The following is a 22079-nucleotide window of genomic DNA, read 5'->3' as shown; positions in this document are numbered from 1 at the left end:
GTTATTGCTGCTGTCACATAAAAACCTCATAAATACACATTTGCAGTAGTAATGGTTCAACTAAAGGCTGTGTGGGTAAAGACAATCTTATGACCTTTTGTCTCTACAGACCCATTAAAAACTGCACTAGCTTAAAAAGATATGATGCACAAGCTACAAACAAGGCTGTGTTTTAGTTCAGATTTTGTAGAACAGATTTTACCTCTTAGCAACATTATAGATTCTTAGCACTTACAATTTCTCCACAACATTTTTAAATCTAATTAAAGGCCCTGCACACCCACACAGGCGTTTTGAGTTATTGTGGCTGATTAGGCCTCTACTCGGGTTGAAATTGGACTGGATTGGGCTGGGAATTACATAATGAAGAGAAGAGTGAAAGTAGTGTAAACTAACAGGCAAATGAGACAGATGTCAGTCAAACGCAGTCGGTACACGCCCACACAGTTGTGACTATGGGTGTATAGGGTCTTTGGGTATGCAGCATTTTATAAACTGGAACTTAGGTTGTCAGCAAAAAGCTCATTACTCACAGTCAGAGAGTTTAATGACGTACTCACCTAACACTCTGCTGTTGCCCCCAAGGTGTTTGGTCTCCAATAAATGAGGAAAGCATCTGCGTAGATGAGTGGCTTGGATCATACATGGGAAATGATAATGTCCTGTACCTTGAGTGACCTTATGTGACGTGTTCAACATAACAGAATTGAAATGAATGAATAAGTAAAATAAGAAATAATGAAAATGCACGTAATAATACGATACTGAGCGTGTGCTTTACAGAACAAAGAACAGGGTGAAAAGGAATACCAATTTAAAAATGGTGGCATAAGAGAGTGAGGAAAACAGAACAAGGATGAGGATCAGCAAAATAATGGGCTGAAACATCTTGATGGATGACAGTTACATGGAAAGGATGGGGGTCAGAGGGAGAGAGGGGGAGATTGACAAGTAGTAAGAAACGTGTATATTAGAGAACACAAAAAGTACAGTCATTAAAGTCATTGATGTGTTTCCATCAGCTTACAGACAGTGGCTCCTCTGCCTGTTTATCCTCCTGCTTGGGGACGTCCAGTCGGTCTATGAATCCCTGTAACTCCTTCCTGAAGGCCTTCATCTGGGCGTTGATACGATACAGGAGCTCATGCTCTCTGATCCTGTGGAGCAGAGATAGAGCATGTTTGGACTTGAAGTATCACTTGAAATACTGTAGTTAAACAAAGACAGGCATGTTGAACATGGAAATACTCTGATTCCTAACCACTTTCATGTGTTTATTACCTGCCACCTTCCTCATCCTCATCCAGCCTGGCAAACAGCTCCCCGTTGGTGACATATACCCGGGCCTCAGTGATGATAGTGCTGGTGTCAGCGATGAGCCTGTCGATGGTCCGGCCCAGCCTCTCCGCCTCAATGCGGATGTCTATCATCTGCTGCCGGTCCTTCAGGCTTCTGGATAAAAAACGGCTGTCTACGGGTGAGTAAAGGGAACGTGTCGGGGTGAGGCAGCGGATGTTCCTCACCTCATCTGAGTCACTCTCCCCTCCAATGGGGCCCTCGCGCTTGCGGTGGGGCGGGAGGAGGCGAGGGGAGGAAGCTGAGGCAGAGGGGGTGTCGTCGTCCCGCCCTCCGTCACTCTCTGCATCGCTGTCCCGAGGGCTGCCGCGGATGCCCAGGTGGGATGCCAGGTCATAGCGCTGCATGTTGGAGAGCAGCACACGGTTCTCGTACTGGAGCTGCATAACTTTGCCACTCAGTTCATTGATCTGCAGACGCGCTGTTTTCAGCTCCTCCTGGAGGCCCTCTACTTTAGCGGGGTCAGCTCCTCCTGGGGTTGAAACAAGGCATCAATGAAAAGTGGAACACCTCTGCAAATGAGACTTTAATGTGCAGCTCATGGAGGCTTTATTACACAAATGTTCCTCAGATGCAGATTTATTAAGCTGAAAAGGATCAGATATACAGTATCTTGCTCTGCAGTGCACTTGCAGTGCAACAACTTACAACCGAAAAAATGAAAAGCAAACAAACCTCCTCCATGTCTCAATCCAGGTTCATGGGATCCGGCCTTGTATTTGAGTTTGTTGAGTTCACCTGTCACCTAAAGAGGAAACTGAGTGTTATTCCATGTGTATTTAGTGCTGCAGATAGGAATAGTTCACACATTTGAATTTCTTATGTATGAGGCTTAGATAACACAGCTTTTACAAAAGGCCTCAAAGTCAGTGATGATACCAATAATAGCACCAGATACACAAGGAAAGAGGAGACACTAAAAATTGCATCTTACATCACTGAAACTGTAACAGCATTGTGTTGCCTAGTAATATCAGAAAGCAAACGTCATACATTACAGTCAGTAAGTTTGATGGAAATATTTCAAATTCACAGTGCTTCACAAGGCTTCAAATAGTGGGCGAACAAAATAGATAGCAGTCCCAGACAGAGAAACTTCTAGTTACTGTAAGTAGTTGCTGTATTGCAGTCATACTGTAAGTAGTTGGATATTGCAGTTAAAATGCAGTGGACCTGTTGAGGAAATCTGATCTTTTTGGAGTACAGTCTAAACCATCTACCTTTTTGTTTTCTTCTTCCACATCTGCTAAATTCCTGCGGAGGAGCTCGGCCTCGTCCTCCACCAGCTGAAGCTGCTGCCTCAGCTCTGAAAGGGCCTCGCCCTGCTCTCTGCACTGTTGACCTCCGCTACCAGAGCCGTCCAGTCCTGCTGCCACCAGACTGGGAGAGGAGAGGAGAGAAGCATTGATAAGAGTGATTTACAGCCGCGTCTTTTCTACGCCATTTTTGGGAAAAACAATGGTTTCACCACACAGTCAAGTTCCACTCAACCATGACAGTAATTCTATTTTCCTCGTCACAAATTGATTGAATATAATGCTTTTCCTTCATAACAACTAATTTTTCAATCTTTTCTACTGTTTCAATCATGAGTGAGTGCAGAGTACCTGTTCTCCCTCATGTCGTCCAGTTCAGCCTTCAGCCCCCTGTTCTCCACCTCAAGCTCCACAATCTTTCTCCCCAAGATGTTCGCCTCCTCCTCCACCAGGCGTAAGCGGAGTTTCAGCTCTGACTCTCGGGTGGTAGGAGGCCCTCCGGCCTCACCTTTAGGCAGCGGGCTGTCCACGTCCCCATAGAAGGAGCGGTACTTCTGCAGCTCCTGCTCCAGTCTGTCCTTCTCCTTGTCAATCTTTGCCATTTTCTTCCTCATTAAGACGGCCTCCTCCTTGATGAAGGCCAGCTGGCATTTCAAATCATCATTTTCTTCCTGTGAAGAGAATTTGTTCATTTGCCCGTTATTTTCAGTCTTCTGAGTGGTATATTTATCTTTAAAAAGTCAACATTGAAGCAAATACACTCGCAATGTAGTTTTCCTCGTGTTAGTTGTAATTTGTTTGGCAGTGGGCTTAAAAATCTGCATTCCTGGGAACAGTTTCATTGCCTCTGCACATATTGTAATTGGATGATGGTCATGTTTTTCCTTAATGTTACTTTCACTCACTACAAATTATGACCCTCTGATGCCTAATTCTGCACATTACATTTTGTTTTAATTTGGAAATTGCATTGCAAAACAACCTCATTATTGAACAAGTTTATAACTTTGTAATCTAATAATGTAAATGCTGACGCACCTCAATTGGGGTCTGTGGAGCCTTTCTCTCTGCTCTCTGTCCATCCTTACTTCCTTTTCTTTTAAGTGAGAGCTGCAGGGAAACAGTGGTTACATCATCATCATCATCATCATCAGCTCACTGCTTTCTTGCTGAAGGCAGTGATATCATCCGGATTTATGGAACACTGAAGGCTCAGTAATGGAAAAATAAGACAGTTTAAAGTCGCCCTCAAGAACATTTCTGGTAAAATATTCAAATTCAAATCACGCTGCTCTCAGTGCAAGTGTGATTTCACAGGCTTGAAGTAAAAACACCCCCCAAAATGAACTCGCATTTGTTATTCCTTTTATCATGTTTGTGAGTATGAGTATCTCACACATCTTAAAAGGATATTAGGACATAAATCTGGGCAGTGGCGGACACTGCTGGGATTAGCCAGGCTTATCTACGGCTTTGGGGATTTTGTTTTTTAACTGAGACTTTCATGTCTATCTGCTATGGAAATTCTTTCAAATTCAAAGTCCCTGCCAACCCATAGTACATGTAATATACGGGCTGTACTCCACTCTTATTCTATTTTGCCTATATGTATTATCAATAACAATAATATCTTCATTTTTACTGCTTTATTCTTACTACTACAGTTTGCATCACTACTGCCTCGAAAACACTCTATATCTTGCTCTGTTCACCCTCCCCCTGAACGTTTTACAGGTGATGATATACTCATAATTTAAGCCATAACTTGCATTACACGTTCTTAAGCACACAGGCACAGAAGGTGAACAGGGTGAACATTAGACACCAGACTCCCATCAGCCACTCACCTCTTTGGTTTTCTCCAGTTCATTCTGCAGGGCCTGCTTGGTGACCTCTACCTCTATCAGCTGCTGCCTCAGCTTCTCATTCTCCTCCTCCGTCTTCATCCTCTTCTCCTCCACATTCTCCAGTTCATGGTGCAGGCGCACAGACACATCCTTCGCCACCTGGGAGAGGGACCCAGACAGAGACAGAAGGAAAGGGGGGCGTTATTGATAATGAAGAACATGTTTAACTATAAACTAGAATGATGCTCAACCATAGGCTCACCTTGAGGTCTTGCTCCAGACTTCTGAGCAGCTCTCCATCCACCTGGCCACTCTCCGCAAACCGGAGCCTCTTCCTCTCGGCCTTCTTCAGTCGGTACTGAAGGATCCGACAGTTCTTGTTGGCTCTCTCCAGCTCTCTGCGCATGTCCTGCAGCTGGCACGCGTCTTCCTCATAGAAGGTGTCCCGCATCTCATCCATCTCTGCCCGCATCTCCTCGATTTCAGTCTAAAATGATGCATCACAAAATTAGCAGATCCAACCAGGGCCCACAAAGGGAAATTGGTCGGGGAGTTTTAAAACCATCTTGTTCATAACAAAGCATGCAGCTACGTGCAGTAGTCATTATTATGCAGCCTGCAAGCAAATAGGCTACAACAGGTGCGCCCACTGCGAATGCTACAAATGACAAATTCTAGGAACAAATCTAACATTTCAGGCTTGTAATATTAGGCTACCTATTTACCTTTAGATCCTCGTTTTCATCCTCCACCTTCTCTATCTCCTCCTGTAGTCTCTGGTCTGGCTGTGGAGCCGGTTGTGGACTGTCGGGCTCGGGGGACAGCTCCGGCTCTGAGGCCGGCGGAGATGCTGATTTCGTCTGCATCTTTGTCCCTTTCTTCCCCAAGCTTTTATTCAAATGGAACTGTATCAGCTCGGATTGCAAGCATCCCTCCTTCCAGAAACCGGGTCCGCAGCCTACCGTGCTCTTGGAGCTCTTCTTGCTGCCGCTCGTCGCCGCGGCGGCCTCCCCTCCTCTCGGATTTTTGCTCCTCAGTTTGGGGGATTTGGATGCGCAGGGCTGGTCGGAGACGACGCGGTTCGGATCTGCTCTGGAGGGCGAGGAGGCATCAGTGGCCAGGCGGGGGGAGTCCTCTGGTGTCTGGGTGACGCCTCTGTCTGCCGCCGCCGCGGCCCTGCTCAGCGTCGGGCTTTCAGCACCAGCAGCCTGGACAGCAGCCGCGCCTCTGATGGCAAGAGCGCCTCCGGCCTGCCGCTCCCTGCCTGTGGAAACGGGAGAATGACCTCGGCTGCTTCTCCCTCCCCCTCCTCCTCCTCCTCCTTGCTTTGACGTGATGGGCTTTGACGAGTTGCTGCCCTTCTGTGTAGCTTTAGATCCACCGTCTTTGAGCCCGGCAGGAGACGACGACCGCTGCTGCTTCCGGCTGCTATTGTCTGGCTGCCGCGTCGAGTCGGCAGATGATGGGTTCATCATGGTGTCAAAGGCTCAGCTCATCCTCCACAACATCCATCCCCTTCACCAGTAGCCTGTCCCTGTAGCTGGAAGACAATTAACTTTTCAGACCTAAAGGCTACAAAAGAGGGATAGGATCTAGGCTGAGTAACACTCTTGGGTTATCCTCTACAGGTCCACCAAATAGTTCAAGTTTGTTACTTGGATTATACTGAAAAGGTCATGGGAATAATCTGGTTATCAAAAACAGACCCATGCATTTCAGATGGGTTGATGGCAGTGGAAAGCGCCCACAGACAGGTATACGTGTGTGTGTGTGTGTGTGTGTGTGTGAGAGAGAGAGATCAGCTGCAGCTCGGGCAATTAGACAACCATTTGCGTCACGAGAGAGCAATGGGCGAGAGTGAGGGAGCAAAGAGAGAAGGCGATGTCAATGGCTATTAAACCTGGAGCAGCAGCCAGCCAATTAAACCGTGCTGTCTGTTCGGTTGACAGACATGAGCTTCTGAGTGGCCTCTGATCTGATCCTCCACCGACCCAAAAAGAAACAAAGGATGGTCCACATTCCTGATACTAGATGAGCCACGTCCAGGCTCACAAGAGTACTGAGAGAGCCGCTTCCTGTCAGCCATCATCGTATACATACCCAACATTACCGATGACTCATTACTCAAATGGATGGAAGATGAGCCATAAAAGTGCCAGAAGCAGCGGACACAGCGTTTGTTTCACCTGTTCCACAGTTGGTACAGTCTGTGCATTTTTTTCTTTTGTCTCTTTGGTTTTAAAAGCAGCAACAAAAAAAATCGACTGCCTGTCACACACCATTTCTCACCCACTTCTGATTAAATGAAGACAATCAAAAATGGTGTAAACGGGGGAGGCATAGATCCATGCAGACGGATGTACTGCCCGGAGTGTTTTCTACATCTAAACAACTGGGAGCAGCAACAGTAAATCAACTCACCCAGGAGGCCTGACAGCACAGAGCATAATGTGGACCACAGTCAGACATTTGCCCTTCATACAGGTTACTGTTGTCTCGTTCATCTAAAACTCGCCTGTGTGCTCAAAGAAAAGGGATCATCACGTGGAAATCGTGAATCTCCGACTGAATTTCTTACCTTTTTCTGGGCGTTCTGTCGGATGCTGAAGGGTAGTGGTGATGGGGAGGCAGACAGGATGCTGACTCGAGCGCCTCCCGACCACCAAGCAACCTGTTTCAATATTCATGACATTACATCATCGCTGGGAGGGCCGGGGCTGCACGGAAATGAAGCTGCACGCAGCAGGCTGCTCTCATTGGAAGAAAACAGGATACTCTCTCTCCCTGTCTCTCTCTCTCTCTCAACAGTGATTGGATGTTTCCTCTTGAACATACACCTTGTATTCAGTCATTTGAATTGGCCTTGATTATAATGGGTTTTTTGACCACTAGAATGTGATGTGTTCCAAAATATATTTTTTCCAAAGGTACATCAATGCACTTTATGCCAGGAGGACAATATGGCTGACCTCAATGGACATTATTCAACGTCTGTCATTGAACGATTTTTGAGTTTTACAGTAACACATTACCTTACTTTACAGTTCCTACTTGTCTTTGTCATTACGTACAGGAAGAGCACAGGTCTTGTTTGCTTATGTTTAGACATTTATTTGAATTTCAATTTCAATGATCATGACATCCTTTTGTGGCTTGGATTTCAGTGGAAATAGTTCATAGTCAATAGTCATAGATTTTGTTTACAGCTCTAATGACAGTTTCCAAACATTCAAATGCTTGGTAGTTTCTATATTGTAGTCCTGCTCTCTTTCTCCCATCTCTCTCTCTCTTTCTCTCTCAAAGTCCCAAACTGAAGCTGTTTCACAAAACTTTTCCAGTAATTATCAGAAATAATTTGTCAAATCATTCAGTGTTTGGAGAGGGGAGAATAGGCCTTACTTAATGTTGTCAGGGGATAAATAAGAAATTTCATTTGGAGTTCTGCCTGCTATTCATTTCTCCCAGAATTAGTTTGAATTTGTGTTGAAATTAAAGTGGATTTGGGTCGACAACAGGTTCATGTGTGAGTTTTTCCAGTGGAAATGGCTGCTGAGGACCACATACAGTATATTCTGTTTGGAAAAAGGCCCAACTCTCCTGAGCTCCTCATAAACTGGGCCAGACCCATCTCACCAGTCATTTGGAGCTTTTAATTCTTGGACCTGTGCCATCAAGATAAAGCACATATGTACGTCTGAAAGGGCTCGTGGTTGTTTAAAGACACACCACGAAAGAGGTGGACTGGTGTTGCATGCATCGTCCCTATGTGAGTAAAATAACAAGTAAGTTTGCAGGAAGTGCCAGGGGTTGACTTGGACTGAAAGCGAGGATTTGCTCTGCTCTGAAGGTTTTATGGCATGGATTTTAGCTTCTGTCAAGGCTTCAGTAACCACAGCTCTTAACCTCCTACTGTACCTCTGTGCAATCCATTTGCCATTTGTCACTGCAGGCTTTTACAACACTATATCTCGAGCCGTCCTGAAGCAAGACTGCTCTCTATTGTAATCACAGTTTAATTGCCAGACAAAATGATGCGGAGCCAATCAGCCAGCTTTGGTCACGAAGGATGATCCATTTTCTCTGAATAGGATAACAGATGTTTGGGGTCTTGCACTCCCTTTCACAGTGACACACGCACACGCATTCACCACTTCCCCCACCTATCCCCTCCTTCTGCCCCAGGACTATTCAATCATTTGCTTGCATTAAAGTGACAGATGTCTGCATCATGGAGGCTCCCATGTGCCAGACAAGATTACTGATTCTGCTTTGTTGATAGTAAAACAAAAGAAAGTGATGTTTGGCTGAGAAAGTGTCATTTCATGCTGTATGAAGACATCAGTGTCTTTAATCACTAGGAAATGTTGAATCCTCTCATACTGTATCTCTTTAATAGTTAGCATATCTTATTTAAATAAAAACATTTATTCCAGAATGAATCTGTGTGGATGAGAGACATAAATTGACTATAATTTTTGTACTGGATTGAATCGTGTCTGTCAAAATATTTACTTATAAAAATAAATTATTTCTGCACTATCCTTGAAACAAGTTGCCTGTCTGTATCTCATCCCATTAGATGGATATGAGACTGAATGACTTTTCTTATGTGTTCATATAGTAAATCTTTCACTTCCCAGTCCTTCATCCCACACCCACACGTGTGAGAGAGCAAGAGTAGCTGTGTGTGAGAGAGAGAGGCCCCGATGAAGATCCCTCTAAAAATATCACCCTCATTCATTTCACACCAAGTCTCTCTCTCATTTTCACTTTCTCTATTATTCACAAACGCCCTTACCCCGGATCATCGCAGTAACACCATGTGTAGACGGGGATCCCAGGCGGTGCACTTGTCACTGTTTATGTCGGGAATAATCCGCAGTGTCATGTTGGAGTTTCTGTGCTGGATTTAAACTGTGTTATTTCAAATGGCTACATATTTGGCAACATGGCAACAGTTTTGCATCAATAAATCCTTTCCACATGAAGTTTGATGCATTAGCATGACTGCCAGCTTAAACAGGCCTCCACACTGAAGTTTGCACAGTGATTGTTGGATTTTGCCTGAAAATGCAGCGTAAACAAATCCATTTTACTGGAAAAAAGAACAAACAGCAGGGGGAGAACAACTCACATAAGAGCAGCCGCATACTATTGCTTCATTATTCATCAATAATCTTAAAATAATGACATGCCATGGAGTCTTTAAGCCCGTATTCTGACAGGTAAGCAGTGGAGGGCTTTGTGAAGCTAGTGCCTTATGGGAGATATACATTTCCTCATGTGCCTTACACAAACACATACAGTACATGTAGATGCATATGCACATTCTGTTTATCTCGCTGTGGCTCTGTGTTTAATATGCTCTATCTAAGTGGTGTGTGGAGATATAGAAAAGAGGGAGGGCATTTTTTTTATTCATGAACAACATTTAAAAAAAACAATACATTGACTGACATGACATTGAAAAGCCACACATTAATGAGATTAAGCTAATGAGAGGTAAGCCCAACACATAACACATTAACTGGCACTCTGTACTTGCTCTAAGGCTAATGATGCTAATGCCAAATCTGTCACTGTGTCCATTAGAAAAGGTGTGTAATGGCACTGCAGTGCCAGTGCAAGATCTTACAGTTTGGACAAAATGTTAAAGGAGCTCTTGGGATTTCTACAAAACACTGACTGTATTCTGCTGAAGATATTTGAGACTTCATCAGCAGCTATAAATCACTTGCCCTTTAGTAACCTCATTGACAGAGCTATCTCACGCTAGAGAGATGTGTTTGTCAACCAGGAGACTGGAGGAAAGGGCTGAAACAGTTGGAGGGATATGGGGCCACCATCCAAGGGAAAGGTTGCTGATGAGGTTATGGTTTTCTGTTACAGGAGTTGTGAAATTATTGCTCCGGGTTGAAGAATAACTCAAACATCATCCATGTAATGCCCCTCTGCTGGAGGAGGCCTCCCACTCATAAACTCTGCGGGGGGATTGCACACACACATACACACACAAATGTGTTTCTCAATCTCTCTACCTATTACACAAGCACACACACACACACACACAAATGAAACCTCCACTCACTAATCCACCCACTCACACACACACATAAGCACTAAAACACTGTTAAATAGTTTATTGCGCTGGTGCTGTTTCCCACATGTACCCAGCTGATTCAAGAAGAAGAGGCGGGAGGAGGGGTTGCAGTGGGTGGGGGTGGGAGGTCTTTGGGAGGATGAGGGGGTAGGGTGGGGTCAGACAGCTGCTGTGTACAGTTACCATGGAAACCTTTGTGTAACTCGAGAATTCAACTGGGATGAGTAGTGTTATGAATTCAATTTTAAGGGTTTTTTCTCTTTTTGTCTACCAAATAGGTCGCCAGAGGTTTGCCTTTTGCACAGTTATTATTTTGTATTTTTTTTTAAGTATCAGACAAGCAACATGTGATTGCGGATCATATTGGATTGCGGAAGTGGTAGGGGTTTTAAAATGAATAACAAATTGTGATCTTGATAGTTTAGCAGTGTTCATAACCACTGAAACATAGCAAAACTGGCAAACATATAGAACACATAGATGGTCAAGAGAAAAGGTGAATTGACAGTGACAACAATTTACAAATTGAACTTGACTTGTGTCTATTTAGGCTCCAACAGTGGTGAAAGAAGCATTACAAATCTTTGCTTAAATAAAAGTACCAATACCAAAATGTAAAAATACTCCATTATAAGTAGAGTCCTGGATTCAAAACCTTATCTAAGTTAAATTAACCAGAACAGATGTATAGCAGACAGGAAATACTCAAATAAAATCCAAGTACCTTAAAAAATGTACAGCACATGAGTAAATATAGTTGGTCAACCCATTTTATATCTACCCATTTATAGTACCTCATACTTGGGGCTGCCTGAGTGAAATGAGCTTTGATTAAGCTTTGAAGTTTATAATTTACAGATAAAACATTTTGAGAGATTATGTTGTTCTCATATCATAAAACTTAATAAAATTCATTATCTTGAGGAGAGGTCATTTACATAATTACTGAGGACAGTTTCCAAACGTGGGGAGCATAGTGAGCGTTCCCTCTCCTAACTGTGACGCTAATTTATAGTAATGTACCCGTGGTGCCCTCTAGTGTTGGAAACCTACTCTGCACATTTTGCTAAACAACCCAAGTCATTCATGTCTTAATCCACACAGAATGTAAAATACTTTATATCCTTGTTTAAGTCCCAAGACATTTACTACATTATGAAGTAGAAAGATAAAATGAAGTGTCAAAAAGGAAGCCAACATTTGTACAGGCATTCAGTTTAATTTAATTTGAAGAGAGTCCAAAGTTATGATACTTAAAAAAAAAAAAAAAAGCAAAAAACACAGAAGCAATGTGGACGTATAACTGTCCAAGCGAACAAGCTGGGAACATTCCCAAATGCGCAGTGTACAAAATATCACAATGTAATATGTACAACACAAAAAGAACACAAATACACAGATGAGCAATCTCAGCTAGATGAACATTGGTATTTACATAAAAATAAATAGAAAGACACAATAAATAACATCAAAATGCATCAGCTGATGGATGACATAAAGCTGGATTTGCAGATATAGAGCCGACTGCTGATTTATAATCTATACAGAGCACGGTTAATCTCCATAGTGGTGTAACATACACAGTCACTACAGAGGTTAACTCTCTTAGCTCTTTTTGTATATAAATCATAACCTTTATCTATTTTAATCCAAATGTTTCCCCTGATAAATTTACATTCAAGCAAGACCAGGACACGGATTAAGCCTGAAAACACAAAAAGATATCTGATTGAACATGGGGGAAGAAAATGGCGCCTAAAGTAGGCTTAGTTAACTTGATAAAAACTGGCTGTTAGCTAGCTCTGAAGTCTCCGTAAATACAAAGGGAACCCAGAACACCGCCACCTCTTTGTTCGGCACACAACATGTTCACCAGCATGTAAGACAAACGACGACATCAGAGAGGATATAATATAAAAAGACGGGTAAACATCTGAACATCTCAAAACGGGGAACACTGAGATTATCATCAGATCCATAATTTCTCTGGATAATATTCATTACATTTCATTGCATTCCATACAAGTAGGGATATATAAAACCTGTTCTGGTTGTATACAGAAATAGAGCATTTTAAATGTACCCCTCCCTCTATGAGCTACAGTTGATAATTATTCCATCAGAAACCAGTGATGGAACAATCCTATCCAAGTCTCAAAGGGTTTTTTTTCTATTTCTATGTACATCTCACCTCTGGATATTGATTTTATTTTCCATCTTTAGAATGTTTAGAGCTGTGCGCTAATGGGTGAAAGTGAGTGGCAGCTGAGTCCACTAAATAAATAAGAATAAATAAGTCTCCATGTTCACAAATAAGTGGATAACTGCAGAGGTGTCCGTTCAATAGACACGAACTGTAAACGCAAATCTCTCTCATGGAACATCAATAATAACTTGAATAGGATGAGAACAAAAATGACATGATACTGTACATTATCATCACTTTTATATCTGTAAAGGTGAAACAACAAAAAATTAATAAGCTCAAATATAAATTGACGTGAGTGTGCGTGTGTGTTATGGTATGTATTCCTGTCTCAATACAGCAGTGATCGCTAATAACAGCGGTATATAATCTTTTTCAAGAAGCTCAGGCGCATTTATTATAGCTTTCCCAGTATGCCAAAGGGGCCTGGTAAACTCTTTGCTTCCTTTTCAGGCTTAGTTGTTAATAGCTGAAAGTCACTTTTTGAACCTGATCTACAGTACTTGGCACCACAATAAAGAGAAGGAATACTACGATCTATCCCGTACCATACACTACTGTATTTTGGGTTATTTGTGAGAACGGTCGCCCAAGGCATGACCTTTTGACACCTCTTACTAACAGAATGATTCCCTCTCAACACAAGCCTGTCTCATATTTTATCTACAACAACTCAGATCATGGCTGAAATAAACACATCACACCTTAACGCATCCATCCACCTAATTTTCCTCAAATGAAGACGTACATGTTTTAGCACTATCAGTCTAAAACCCAAGGCAAGGCCCTCTACCTCTCTCGCTCCTCTTCCTCTAATCTCTTTTAGCTCTTCCTTTCCTCTTTCTCCTGCCAGAGTTCTCCTGGGGCTTCTCCTCTTTGCTCGCCGCCACCACTGCTCCGTTGGCGGCCTTGCTGAGCCCGTTGAGGGTCCCATTAGAGAGGGCCTTGCCTGCTTTGGAGGCGGAGGAGGCGTCGCGCCTGGGCTGCTGGCGGCGGTAGGTCTGGTAGTAGAAGTTGCCGAAGAGGATGATGAAAGTGATGGCATAGCAGATGAGGGAGTAGTGCATCCAGTGGGGGAAGTCGCAGTTGACGTAGAGGGACAAGGCTGTGTGGCCGATGGTGACGTGGAACTGGATCTGAGACACAAAGAGGGAAACAAAATTGTTTCACACCTTCCAGCCCGAGATCCAGTATTTCAGTTAGAGATACATCAGTGATGTAAGATTAAGCCTCCGAAATGTGTTAAAGGAACACATTTCTGTTGAAATTAGCCACACAGTGAGGTAATGTCTTACCATCTGGATGATAGTCAAGTACTTCTTCCACCACAGGTACTTCTGGATCTTAGGTCCACAGGAGGCCAGGCCATAATACAGGTACATCAAGACGTGGATTGCTGCGTTCATGTGTGCACCAAAGAATGCTGCAAATAAAAGAAGATAAACCCTTTATTGTTCTTCTTCCATTTAAGGACAATACTGGCTGTTTTTCATATTCTACCTACAAATTGTGAATACTTGACATTATTGGGAATCATTTTCCAGCTGCATTAACACACAGAGATTAACTAGAAATAATTTGGCAAATTGTCCACTGTGATGGATTATGTAGCTATGTCTCTGAAAGATGTTTTTGCTTGTTGTTGTTTTGTTTTGATTATGACACAAAGGGCCCCTGGGCACCGCCATGTAAAAGGCTGCTCTTCCTACCTTCTTACAACAAAATGACCAAAAATGTTCAATATGAAAGACTCGGCTCAGGATCAGGAGGCCGTTGACTCGCCAACAAGAAATGTTGATAACATTCTTTAAACTGACACTCTGCATGGCTTCTGGGCCCCTTGACCCCTGTGGGCCCCTGGGCCTGTGTCTGTAGGTCCGTTTGGTAATCCATCCATGACTGGCGGGAAATAAATGGAAGCCAATGGCTCCTTGAAAATGGGATTTATAGTAAATTGTGGAAATTTGTGCATAGGTAATCAGTAGTTAACTGGCTAAAATGTGCAAAACCAGCACTTCATATAGTAGAGAACTAAAGAAAATAGGATATTAAGATAACAACTATTTTAATTGTTGGATTGTAAATATATGACTTTATAGGTAAGAATAGGGACAGGGCATAAAGTAGAAATCTACTGTAGCATGAGCTACTCACACTGTCCTCCTGCCACCCATTTGATGCCGATCCACCAGAGCGTGAACATGGTGCAGTGGTGGTAGACGTGCAGGAAAGTAACCTGGTTGAATTTTTTCCTCAGGATGAAAAACACCGTGTCCAGATACTCAATGCCCTTCGAGACGAAATACCACCACAGAGCTCCTGCCACCTGTCTCAGACAGAACATGAGGAATGGGTTGAAGGGAGAAGACAGGTACAGGTGGAGGAAGGAAACAAACAAAAATGGAAACACAGACAGGTAGAGGAATAGAGGAGTAGTCTCTTTGGACTTTCTAACTTGTTGTATAATCAAATATAAAGCTGTTAATCGATTAAACTAAAACTTTAGGACATACCTTCTATTTTTTTCTTGTCTATTCTATTCTACAACATCTTAACCTCACCTAAGATCGACTGACTGTGTCACATGTGTAACTACGTCATGGAGCAGTAGGAAGGAAGGTGAAACTGAACACCTTCCATGATCCCTCTTCCAGCCCGCACTTTTTCTGATAACAGGAGCAGGGTTCAAATGAATGGAAGCTGATCATGTTTCTAAAACCACTGAGACAGAAGCCTCCCATCTGGCATTTTTGATCGTTTGGGCGCAGTAGAGCACTACAGTCAAGTTAGATTTATCTGTGAAACATGTTACGCTGTAGTAAATTAGCAGAGGTGTCTTGTTCCTCACACACACACACATAAACCATACGAAAGTAAGTTACATAACAGGGCAGGTGAGGTTCAATCCATTGTGGTAAATGTTTCATTTTTATTTAACACATGTGTATGTGTGTACATGTGTCTTTTTCTGTGTGTACGACTTGCTGCAAGCTGCCTCAGCTCCAAACACTTACCCTGACTTCATTGGGGTCGTCTGAGTAGTCCACCGGTTGACAAATGTAACTGTAGCTTGCCGCCCGTGCTGCCATAAACAGCTAAACAACAAAGAGAATATCTCTACTGAATCACTGATGAATGGACAAAGGCAGAGACAGAGTGAGAGAGTCAGGCAGAAGCCAAAACCAAGGGGCAAAACTGCTGCTGTAATGTACTCATCTGGATGGATAGTTGTGGTTGGGATAAGACTTCCACTGATTCACTCAGTCTCTAATAGTAACCTACCTCTTTAAAGATGAAGAAGTTGAGGAAGACCATGCTGAAGTTGTAGACAATGAGGGTTTTGCGGAGCTGGAAGGGCTCTCTGTTCTTCATGTATTTGGGCCCCAGCCAGAGGAACAGCAGGTAGGAGGTGCTGATGGCCAGCGTGGGCAGGGGGTTCTCCATCAGAGGCCATTTCTCCACCCGCTTGTCTGTGGGACAGATGTTCTCATCGCATTACATAACGATTCTTAATGTCGGCATGACACCGTGTGGGTTCAATGTCAGTGTATTTCAAGGGGAGTGCAGGTCAGTCAGGTGCGGAGTACAGATCAGGATTTTGTCCTGAGGTGACCTGTCTGGAGGTCAGTTTGATGTACACACCCTCGTTTAATGGCGCATGTGATACCTTCAGAATGTTATATATGTTATAAGGTAAAAGATACAGTACCCATCCCTGCAACATTTTTCATTTACTGACTCACAGGAAAAACATACCTGTAGATGTACACATAGCACATACAAGTGCACACACAAGAGAATGTGTTTTAAGTCACTTGTAAAAATACCATTTCTCTCAAAAAGATCTCTTACACTGACTCAGCATTGACAAAAACACAAGATTATTACCTGCAATAGTTAGGGTCCATTTGTAGAATTCTATGGTGTCATTAATTAAATGTGTGACAATCTCCATGGCTGTGGCCAATGACCTGGAATAAAAGAGACAGGTGTGAGAACAGAGGCCTCTAAACGCTCAGCTTTTAACCAGCGTTTAGTAAAAAGAGCTGGATCCACTGAGCAAGACTGCTGTCATCTACTATCAGCTGGAACACAATGACAGTTCCACATTACACATTATTTTAAAATGATTCATCTTTCAATAGACCAGTATGACGCCCTAAAATAACTGAACCCAGGCCAGTATTAAGCCTATAGGAGTCTGTGTGGCCCCATGAGGCCATGATAGATGGGCTATAGGCTTCATTGCACACAAAGGCTGGGAGCACCGGCCGGCACAGCGCATGTGTCAGCAGATTTTTTTGGCTTGAGCACGACCACCAACCAACCTGGTGGCCCTTATAATGAGGGGGGAATGCCTCGTGCCCCACTTTTACATTGAAATGGGTCATCTTCTATACAGTGCCAGACTGGCGCAGAGGGTGATAAGTAGCGGAGCGCACAGGCAGACGCGCGGTGTGATTTAATGATCCTATATGGGTGACGCCCCCCTCTCTCCTTCTCCCTCTCTCTCTCTCTCTCTCCCTCTCTCTCCCTCCTCTCTCCCTCTCTCTCTCTCTCTCTCTCTCTCTCCCTCCCTCCTCTCTCCCTCTCTCTCTCTCTCTCTCTCTCTCCTCTCTCCCTCCTCTCTCCCTCTCTCTCTCTCTCTCTCTCTCTCTCCCTCTCTCTCCCCCTCTCTCTCCCTCCTCTCTCCCTCTCTCCCTCTCTCTCTCTCTCTCCCTCTCTCTCTCTCCCTCCTCTCTCTCTCTCTCTCTCTCTCCCTCTCCCTCTCTCTCTCTCCCTCCTCTCTCCCTCTCTCCCTCTCTCTCTCTCCCTCTCCCTCTCTCTCTCTCCCTCTCTCTCCCCCTCTCTCTCTCTCTCGCGCCAGCCTGGAGCGGATCAGGAGCTGCTGCAGCATCTGCCTCACTCCTGCACGCGCTCTCCGCATAAACTGCTCTGAGAATAAACCATAGCCTGCATCACTGTTCGAAGGAGCGTTTGACCGCACACTGTGTGTGTCTAAAAGGCCCGATGAATTTACATCAGGATTATTGACTATTTGAATGGCGAATTTGCATTCTGCGGCATGCAGCCCGGCCTTCAGTTCGGCTGCACGAGCAGTCCTATCATCAGTGTGTTTTTTCCCCAAACGCCTGAGCTGTTTACGGAAAACAACATGATTACTGTCCATAAATATGGCCTCAAAATCAAGACTGCGCACAGGCAACGTCCAGCAGTCCATAATGTCGACATCGCTCTCGCCTTCTACTCGGTGCGAATGAAGATGCTTATTACCTTACCGTGTAGGTGCTTTAAAAAAATCCGTCTATAATGACATTCAGTGCAAGGTCATGCAGTGTGCGTTATCCCGGCGCGTGATCGGCGGAGCTTGTTTCCTATGAGCTGATTAATTGTTCCGTGTCCGGTGTGAAATAAACGGGCCGCTGAATAAACGGCGATGGCATGAATTCCTCGTTCAGGGACCACACTAGCATCCACTGCGCGTCTGCTTCAATGAATTCCCCCTCTGATCCCCACAGCGCCAGCGGCAAGGCAAAGAGAATACCCCGGATACTTCCGGTCAAACTTTCAAAATAAAAAAAAAACATCTACCGTGTTTTCCGTACAGCACGGTAGAAAATGTGGGAGTGCAAACTATTTAACGTTTCGAGGACAGAAAATAACTTGAATAATATACAAAACGAATAATATTATATATACATAATATTTGTATTACTAATATCAATAATCATTCAACCACACGCTTGTTTTATCTCCTTAAGATCTTTACAGTTCCTTAAAGATGAAACGTTAATTGCAACCCGAGGGGTTTTGTCAATAATAATTGGTTACATTATCTGTATATCTACAAGTGTTTTCCTGCTGCAGTTTGAGCTCATGCTCTTCTTGTTATACTTTTAGCCTCCAAACCGAATCCTTTTATTTGAAAGGGGTACCACTGTGCTTCCTGATTTCCTCTTTCTGTCTATGTCTAGCTTGATGCGGCTCCACTCCTTTGGTGACACAACGGCGGAATGATGGATGGATGCTATGCGCATGCGCACACATGGAGGCGGATGCAGCAGCAGCAGCAGCAGCGCTACATCAGCTTCGTCAAGTCAGCCAGAGACACCCAGAGTATGGCAGGAAAGACAGTGCTCTTGCCTTCAGAGTAAAAAAATAGAAATGAGACAACTACTGGGTGCACAAAAGTTCTTAGTGAACATAACAAATTAAAAGTGAGTCAGTATCACTGTAAAATAGATACAAGAGAACGTAATCTATTGCATCATGGTGCATTAAGGTCTTCTAGTAAAAGTGGAAAATGGATTTAATCCAGGGACATTTTTAGATGAGTTAACCAGAAAAATGTCAGTGAATTTAAGAGGTTGTTTATTAGGAAAGTGTGTAATTTTAAAGTTATTTAGATCCCCAGCTGTTCAAAAGTGTAGCTTCTACAATTTTGTGTCACACATAAAACGCCACTTTTTAAAACTGGATAATGTTTCTAAAAGTCAAAGTCTCAGGATGGTGGTTTAACAAAAGCTGCAATGGCAGGTTATTAAAAGGGTTTTATTTTGAAATCTCTGACCGGAATCCTGTATCTCACTCTGTCTGCCTTGACGCTGTGGTGGCTCCGCTGTTGCACCGGCTTCTCTCTTGTCCTTTACTGCACGGGCCGTTTGCTATCAGCTATAAATTACATGTTTTGTGCGTGTTGCTGCTGTGACACGGGCACCAGCAGCGCGTGCTGTGCTGTCTTCACGCAGGGCTGCTTTGCGGAGAAAAGCGGAGATGCGCTCTCTGGACTCACTTCATTGATGGTCGTGAGCTTCCATCATAGGCCCGTTTCTCCGACTACTGGAGCTAGTTCCTCATGTGAAAATGGTCCGGTGAAATAGAGTTTCCGGTCACGGAGGGTTTTTCAGCGACAAGGTCAAGACTGCCTTTAGAAAAATGAAAATTTGGAGCACGGAGCATGTTTTCAGGTTGGTCACACTGGGTTATTGTTCAGAGGATTAATGAAGCAGAATGAACTGGTCTGTCATTGTAGGGCTAGGTTGACGGGACCTTCAACTTCATTAACTGAGTTTAAGTAAATCTGAATTTAATTCAACTCTGAAGCTCATGACTTCATGATTCTGGTCAGTAGATTCCACCTGCTCTGTATATTGGCTCATAGAGTGACGGTGAGTCACCATGAGCACTTAACGTCCGGAGTCAGCCACAACCACAGCCTCCCATATCACAGATCTGTCCCAGAGACTCGCATTAGGGGAGTTGTTTTGGCTGCTTACCTCAATAACCCTGTGCACTTGACTTAATAAGGAGATCATGAAACATATCATACAGTCTGTTCGTTAAGTCTTTGTCAGTTTATCAAAAGTTAATATGTTTCTTCCCCTTCATATTATTTTGTACTGTTTTGGTTCCAGTTACCCATGGGAGACGGTGATCAAGGCTGCCATGAGGAAGTACCCAAACCCCATGAACCCTAACGTGGTCGGGGTGGACGTGCTGGACCGCAGTCTGGATGAAGAGGGACGCCTGCACAGCCACAGACTCCTCAGCACAGAGTGGGGTCTCCCAGGCATTGTGCGAGCGGTCAGTCATCAACACACACATGCACATGCACTGAGATGTATAGAACAAACAACAGCTTCTCATTGCTCATTTTACTGTTCTTGCTGTGGATTGTTGTGTTTGTAGATACTGGGAACCAGCCATACGCAGACGTATGTGAAGGAACACTCCATAGTCGACCCAGAGGAGAAAAAGATGGAGCTGTGCTCCACAAACGTAAGTTCATACTGAGTCCATCCGCCAGCCAGGTAAACAGGTAATTTAGCAATGGTGAGCCACAACATCATTCAAACCTACCACTGCACTGTGAAATCAAACACATCACAATGCACTGAAATGTGCTACTTTGATTGTTCATGAACAATAAATAACAAAAAACAATTTGCAGGAAATACTATGGTACATTGTAATCTGTTTCCAAACCAATAGTATGCACTGTGTTTGCATCATAATATTCCATGTAAATAAACATATATAAGGAAATGCAAATGTATTTCATCTTCCAGATTACTCTCACCAACCTGATTTCAGTGGATGAGAGGCTTCTTTACAGACCACATCCAGACAACCCTGAGGTGTAAGTACATTGTACAGTTTATTCAACTTTGCATTTCACGAGTGTCTGTAGTTTCATAATGTAACAGTGCAAAGAGAGATAGGAGCCAGAATGAGCTAGACACTGTGTTCTTGCAGGTATACAGTGTTATGCTATTTGTTCATCTCTCTCTCTCTCTCTCTGTTTCTCTGCCACCTCCCTCGCCCACTCCTCAGTACCGTCCTGACCCAGGAGGCCATCATTACAGTCAAGGGAGTGAGTTTAAGCAGTTACCTGGAGGGGATGATGGCCAGGAGAATGTCAGCTAACGCCAGGAAGGTAACACAAAATAAAAACAGTACATTTAGATGTATGCGCTCTTTTGCATGTACTCTGAACAAGTAATAAAGACATTTTCCGATGACGTCTTTGCATGCCTTCTAACTGGGACGGACGGTGCTGTCTCTGTTATGCTTGCTGTTCCAGAGCGAGTTCACTGGACATACAGTCAAACGTTACTATTTCCAGTGGTGTTCACCTGCCCATCTCTGTGTATGGCCTGTGTCTCTTCTTTAATCTCCTGTTTCTCTGTGTGAATCTGTAGGGTTGGGATGCTATTGAGTGGATTATTCAGAACTCTGAAAGAGAGAACGTACCTCTCTGTGACATTTACTAACTCTGGTAACTCTTCTCTTTGCTTTCCTTTTCCACTTTAAGTCTTACGAGATCATTATAAGCATGCCACTTTTTTCTCTCTCAAAACTACAAAAGTCTTATATTTGTGTAAGCATGTGTCACATAATGCTCAGTGCTCATTTGTTGGTATTTACAGGACTGCAGTTCTAAGGTGACGACTACTTTCCCCGGCTACACCTCATAAACCACTGGGGATCCTCAGCATCCCGGGATCCTCTGCAGTTGGAACTTATACCATCTGGGAGGTGTCGTGGATTTTCACCCCACGCCACCTCTCTAACCTCTGGAGAGAGAGAGGAATGCACTGGGAGCTCAGACAGACAGTGAAAATGCTCCCAAAGCTGAATGGCCATCGAGGCGTGTTAAGAGTTGGATTTAAGCATTGTGGATCCAAGTCTGGTAGGTGCGGCTCAATGCTAACTCAGAGCTCAATAACCCATTAACAACTATTCTAATTGAGGCAGGAGAGGAGAAACAAGCTCTACTGCTGAGCCTGCCAGACTCCACTGGTTTGAATATA

General features: G+C 43.7%; 3 protein-coding genes across 4 annotated transcripts; 1 reads left to right on the top strand and 2 right to left on the bottom strand.

Annotated features, from left to right (window-relative positions):
• Positions 1-777: 777 nt before the first annotated feature.
• Positions 778-5415, bottom strand: LOC139290654 (microtubule cross-linking factor 3-like). The gene is made up of 10 exons (XM_070912492.1): positions 5185-5415; positions 4722-4946; positions 4460-4618; positions 3651-3722; positions 2964-3283; positions 2577-2736; positions 2032-2101; positions 1282-1822; positions 1028-1157; positions 778-888 (listed from the first exon to the last, which is right to left on the bottom strand). The coding sequence occupies exons 1-10, from the start codon at positions 5323-5325 to the stop codon at positions 778-780; spliced, it is 1929 nt and encodes a 642-aa protein (XP_070768593.1). The 5' UTR covers positions 5326-5415.
• An 8162-nt stretch (positions 5416-13577) lies between these two features.
• elovl4a (ELOVL fatty acid elongase 4a) lies at positions 13578-16726 on the bottom strand. 2 transcript variants are annotated; one of them, XM_070912579.1, is made up of 7 exons: positions 16654-16720; positions 16048-16235; positions 15780-15860; positions 14920-15091; positions 14061-14188; positions 13671-13901; positions 13578-13634 (listed from the first exon to the last, which is right to left on the bottom strand). In XM_070912579.1, exons 1-7 carry the CDS (start codon positions 16718-16720, stop codon positions 13578-13580), a joined length of 924 nt encoding a protein of 307 aa, XP_070768680.1. The 2 variants fall into 2 exon arrangements, with proteins under 2 accessions (XP_070768680.1, XP_070768681.1); XM_070912580.1 differs by having other exon boundaries at positions 13578-13901; positions 16654-16726.
• Positions 16727-19701: 2975 nt separating this feature from the next.
• prelid3a (PRELI domain containing 3A) lies at positions 19702-21539 on the top strand. Its single transcript, XM_070912581.1, has 6 exons — positions 19702-19733; positions 20181-20349; positions 20455-20544; positions 20835-20905; positions 21100-21202; positions 21468-21539. Exons 1-6 carry the CDS (start codon positions 19702-19704, stop codon positions 21537-21539), a joined length of 537 nt encoding a protein of 178 aa, XP_070768682.1.
• Positions 21540-22079: the final 540 nt, after the last annotated feature.

The sequence above is a fragment of the Enoplosus armatus genome, chromosome 9 (assembly GCF_043641665.1).
Source record: "Enoplosus armatus isolate fEnoArm2 chromosome 9, fEnoArm2.hap1, whole genome shotgun sequence".
NCBI lineage: Eukaryota > Metazoa > Chordata > Actinopteri > Centrarchiformes > Enoplosidae > Enoplosus > Enoplosus armatus.
The sequence above is the reverse complement of the archived record's forward strand: the minus strand, read 5'-3'. Positions and strand labels throughout refer to the sequence as shown.